Source organism: Lotus japonicus, chromosome 2, assembly GCF_012489685.1.
Source record: "Lotus japonicus ecotype B-129 chromosome 2, LjGifu_v1.2".
Classification (NCBI taxonomy): Eukaryota; Viridiplantae; Streptophyta; class Magnoliopsida; order Fabales; family Fabaceae; genus Lotus; species Lotus japonicus.
In genome coordinates, this window is record NC_080042.1 from 52,828,587 (window position 1) to 52,833,991 (window position 5,405).

A 5,405-nucleotide genomic window follows, 5' to 3' on the forward strand; every position below is an offset into this window, starting at 1 on the left:
CGAGAGTTTTTGATCCAAAAAGCGGAACCTCTGTCAGAAAATGGGTATTTTCAGAAAACTTGACCTCTGCGACGATTCGACAGGATTCAGTCGAAAACAACTGGATATTCATGCTCTGGAGCACGTGGGCATTAAGTTTAGACACCAAAATCAGCTTATTTGGACAGTTTTACAAAAAGCTCCAAACTTTGAGCTCAGAAAAACATAGAAAAAGTCGACAGATCTGACGATCAGAAGTGAGGGATAGTAACTATACCTCGATGTCTACGCGTAGCAACGAACGGAACGACGATCGGTCAAGATTTGAAAAAAAATCACTTTTCCTCCAATCCTCCAAGAGCTCTCGGCCGTGTGTGTTGTGTTTGTGATTTTTTTTGTTTTTTTTTTCATTTTTCATACTATATATAGGAAATGGGAAATGCAGAAAAATGAGAATTTCGCGATTCCGATTTTTCCTACTGATTCCAACGTATTTTAGACACGATATTCTTCCCGCTGAATTTTTCTAATTCTCCAAAGAAATATCAGTATGATTTTTGGTTTTCGAGGCTTGTTTTTAATGTTTACCGGCTTAAAAATGCACTTTATGCACTTTATGCTTTTGACCTCGGATGCAGAAACTTCCTTCTGAAGAAAGATTCGGAACGTCGATTAGAATGGGCGTGCGCGGATGAAATCTTTATTTGAAGCTCCGAATAGAAAAAGTCTTCATCGTCCGTCGATTTTAGGGTTTTTGAACTATCAGGGATTCCGTTTCGGCAAACTTCCGAGAATTGGAATTTGACGTTCGTACATTCCAGGGTTTCGCATCGAAATACTTGTTTACTGACGAATAAGAGAAATTCTAACATTTCTCTGAAGATTTTTGGAATTAGTTTCCATCGCGTCCTAAAGTGTAAATTAGCTATTTACTAGTGTCTTTGACCTAAGATTAGGCGAATGTTAGTCGTGCTATACTTTTATCGGTTTTGATACAATCCTTGAACTTTTCCTGAACCTTCTCCTTCATAAATTTATTTCATCCAATAAACTCTTGTTCAGGTTTCCCTTCACGATACATCGAACTTATTCGTTAATAAGGAATTTCACTAATTTATTCTAAGCTTAAAATCTTGGGTCTCACAGAGAACGCTAGGCGCGTGCAGGACACGCGCCGACAACGCGCGTGGCGTGTCAGTGGGAGAGGAGAGAGAAGACCGAGTGGGTGAGGATGGGACGCGTGGCAGCGTCCCATTGGCCAGCCGGATTTTTTTTTTTAAAAAACTTTAAACTGAATTATCTTGTTGAAATTTTTTTTTTTTTTTTTTTTACCAAAATTCATAACTTTTTTTTCTCTATAAATAGAGACTTGGTTTGATAGATTTGGACACAGAAAAAAAAACCAAGTTTTTCCCCATCTTTATTATCTCTCTCACCATCTTATTATCCTTCTATTAGCATTTGTTTTGAAATGGATCCCAACAATCACCATTACAACACCCAGAATTCTTCAAGCTACCCAATTTCCAACCAAAATCCCAACAACTATGAAGATCCAAATCAATTTTCTTACCCACGTCCTCAAAATCCCACCAATTATCAAGTCCCACATCAATTCTCCAACCAACGTCCTCAAAATCCAAACTATTTTCAAGTCCCACATCAATTCTCCAACCAACATCCTCAAAATCCAAACTATTATCCAGATCCAAATCAGTATTCGAACCAGTCATCATTTGTTCCAAACTTTCATCCATCTTATGGATCTGTGAGATATCCATCTCAAACACCCCAGTCTAGTGGTTATATGCCAATGGTTCGTGCAAATTTTCCTAGTGTTGATGGACCGGAATTTCCGGAATTTTCAACACAAGTCAATCTTGGTGACGGGTCAGCTGATAATGAAGTCAATGAAGTCACTCCTAAGAGCAAAAAAACGCATGCACCCGCATGGAACACTGCACAAAATATGGTGCTAATTAGTGGGTGGATTAACTGTGGAACAAGCAGTGTTGTGGGGAAAAACCAGAAAGGAGAAACATTTTGGAGAGATATTGCTGAGTATTGTAATGAGCATTGCTCATTCGATCCTCCGCGTGATGGAATTGCATGTCGAAACCGTTGGAATTATATGAACAAAATACTGGGTAAATGGATTGGCGCTTATGATGCCGCTAAGCGTCAACAAGGAAGCGGTTGGTCGGATAATGATGTTTTGGCAAAAGCGCAGGAATTATTCGCATGTGGGAAGAATGTTCAATTTACTTTGATGGAAGAATGGATCGCTCTCCGTGATCTACCACGTTTTTGTAGTCAAGTAGGAGGAAATGGTGGCTCAGCAAGTAGTGGATCTAAGAGATCTCACGACAGTGATGCATGTGGCTCAACCACTATAGGATCAATTCCTCGTCCAATGGGTAGGGAGGCAGCTAAAAGAAAGAATAAAAAGAAAAGTAAAGAACCTGTCGTTGAGGAGAAGGGGAAAGTTTGGGTTGAATACAAAGATTTGAAGGCTCAAGAGATTGCACGAATTGATAAGCTAACAATGGTGCAAGAACAAACTAACCAATTGATGAAAACCAATTTGTATCTCAAGCTAAGTTCTGAAGAGGATCTCGATGACCGTAAGAAAGAGCTGTTGAGTAAGTTGGCCCAAGACCTATTTGGTAATTAATTTCAATCGAGTATTTGTCTGTATTCGGTCAAACCCGCCAGTGGTGTCAAGTCTGTGGTGTTTGCTTTAACCATTTGTCAGTGTTGTCGTCAAGTATGTTGTGTTTGCTTTAATAATTTGTCAGTAATGGCAAGTCTGTAATGTTCGGCTTTAATGTATGAGTTATTGTGTTTGAATATGTTCCACTCAATTCGAATCTACTCCTTTTCCGATTATTAACTCTAGTGGGTAACTTGTTTCGAATCTGTCAGTGGTGTCAAGTCGGTGGGGTTTGCTTTAATAATTTGCCAGTGGTGTCAAGTCTGCAGTGTTCGGCTTTAGTGTATGGGTTATTGGGTTTGAATATGCTCCACTCAATTCGAATCTAGTCCTTTTCCGATTATTAACTCTAGTGGGTAACTTGTTTCGAATCTGTCAGTGGTGTCAAGTCGGTGGGGTTTGCTTTAATAATTTGCCAGTGGTGTCAAGTCGGTGGGGTTTGCTTTAATAATTTGCCAGTGGTGTCAAGTCTGCAGTGTTCGGCTTTAGTGTATGGGTTATTGGGTTTGAATATGCTCCACTCAATTCGAATCTAGTCCTTTTCCGATTATTAACTCTAGTGGGTAACTTGTTTTGAATCCGTCAGTGTCCACCATTCAATTTACTTATATATATGGATTCATAGATCAATTTATGTACCAATATCCAAAACCTCTTACTTTCTACTTCGAATTTCACAACAAATGGATCCTTTTGATCCTTTTGAGAATCCTTGTGAAAATCCTTTTGATATTGCAACATACCTTCAAAATTCTCAACTTGAAGAAGCTTTTATACTCAACCAATTAGGGTTGGGTCCAAACCAAAATTTGGAAGATAGTGCACCTCGTAGAAAGTATGTCCGTAGAGATCATGCAGCAGCAAACCGAAGGCTAATTGACGACTACTTTGCCAATGAGCCTACATATGACGATTCAATGTTTCGTCGTCGGTACCGGATGCAAAAACACGTTTTCCTTCGAATCGTTGGGGACCTTTCAAGTAGTGATAACTACTTCACCCAGCGAGTTGATGCAGCCAAGAAAGAAGGTATATCACCCTTAGCAAAATGTACCACAGCAATGCGAATGTTAGCATATGGTGTGGCAGCAGATGCAGTCGATGAGTACATCAAAATAGGAGGTACTACAGCACTGGAGTGTTTACGTAGATTCTGTAATGGAATCATACGATTGTATGAGCACGAGTACCTGAGAGCACCAACTCAAGAGGACCTGCAAAGAATACTACAGGTTAGTGAACAAAGGGGGTTCCCAGGCATGATCGGGAGTATTGACTGCATGCACTGGGAGTGGAAAAATTGTCCTAAAGCATGGGAAGGTCAATTTACTAGAGGGGATAAGGGAACCACTACAGTTATTCTTGAAGCAGTTGCATCTCATGATCTATGGATCTGGCATGCCTTTTTTGGATGTCCGGGAACGTTGAACGACATAAACGTTCTAGATCGATCACCAGTGTTTGATGATGTGGAACAGGGAAAGGCTCCAACTGTGAGTTTCATTGTGAATCAACGTCCCTATAATATGGCATACTATCTAGCTGATGGTATCTACCCTTCTTATCCAACTTTCGTCAAATCGATCAGACTTCCTCAAAGTGAACCGGATAAGTTGTTTGCACAAGTTCAGGAGAGATGTCGGAAGGACATCGAACGTGCATTTGGAGTTCTTCAAGCTCGTTTTAAAATCATCCGTGAACCAGCTCGTTTGTGGGACATAGCTGATTTGGGTATCATTATGAGGTCATGCATCATATTACATAATATGATTGTTGAGGATGAACGAGATACATTTGCTCAACGTTGGACCGATTTTGAGCAATCTGGGGAAGGTGGATCTAGTACACCGCAACCATACTCGACCGAGGTGTTACCCGCTTTTGCAAATCATGTGCGTGCTAGATCCGAGTTGCGTGATTCGAACGTTCATCACGAACTGCAAGCAGATCTAGTGAAGCACATATGGACAAAGTTTGCAAATGCTTCGTGATGGAAGATGATTTGTATCGTACTAATTACGTTATTTGTGTGTTGTGTGCTTAGTTTGTTGTCTTGCATTTTAAGTTAAGAAAATAAAATAAATTATTGTGTGCTTCGTTTATCGTCTTCCATTTTTTAGTTAAGGAAATAAAATAAATTATTATCTATATTAAAAAAAATTAATTCGTTAAGTGTTTATTATTTAATTTAATTTAAAATAATAATTGTAATTTTATGTAAATAAAAAAAACAAAAACATAAAATTAAATAAAAATATGAAATAAAAAGTGGTGGGGTAGGGTGAGAGGTGGGGTAGGGTGTTGAGAGAGAAAACCATTGGAGTGGGTATTTGTTGAAAGTGTGTTGAATTGGAGAGAGAAGATGATGTGGAGTGTTGGGAAGATAAAAAGTGGTGTTGAATGGGAAAAACTTGTTTACACCATTGTACATGGTCTTAGCTTGACGAGTGTCTGTATCATTTAGACCTAAGACCAATATTTTGGAAGAAGAAGAAAAAGAACCACCTATGGTTGTAATAACTTCTTCTAAACGTTTAAGCTTCTTGTATGCCTGCTCTAAGTTGCTGGAGAGTCCATGTTGGCACTTCTGTAGAGTCCATGTGGCACTTCTGTCGGAGCCAGACAGCCGGGGAAGATGACAGTACATGAAGAAGGGAGAGAGTTAGGGTTACTGTGATTCACATTTCAGTGTACACGGTAGATAAAACCATAC

General features: G+C 39.4%; 1 protein-coding gene across 1 annotated transcript; it reads left to right on the forward strand.

Annotated features, from left to right (window-relative positions):
- The first annotated feature begins 1,321 nt into the window (after positions 1-1,321).
- LOC130738309 (uncharacterized) lies at positions 1,322-4,770 on the forward strand. The gene is made up of 3 exons (XM_057590281.1): positions 1,322-2,633; positions 3,431-4,065; positions 4,171-4,770. The coding sequence occupies exons 1-3, from the start codon at positions 1,451-1,453 to the stop codon at positions 4,681-4,683; spliced, it is 2,331 nt and encodes a 776-aa protein (XP_057446264.1). The 5' UTR covers positions 1,322-1,450; the 3' UTR covers positions 4,684-4,770.
- The last annotated feature ends 635 nt before the right edge of the window (positions 4,771-5,405 follow it).

Bases quoted from the DNA above. Each gene is read 5' to 3' on its own strand.
- LOC130738309 (XM_057590281.1), top strand. From the start codon at position 1,451: ATGGATCCCAACAATCACCATTACAACACCCAGAATTCTTCAAGCTAC. The intron at 2,634-3,430 runs AAGACCTATTTG...TTGATATTGCAA, and splicing joins GCTGTTGAGTAAGTTGGCCC to CATACCTTCAAAATTCTCAA. The intron at 4,066-4,170 runs GCATCTCATGAT...GATGTGGAACAG, and splicing joins CAGTTATTCTTGAAGCAGTT to GGAAAGGCTCCAACTGTGAG.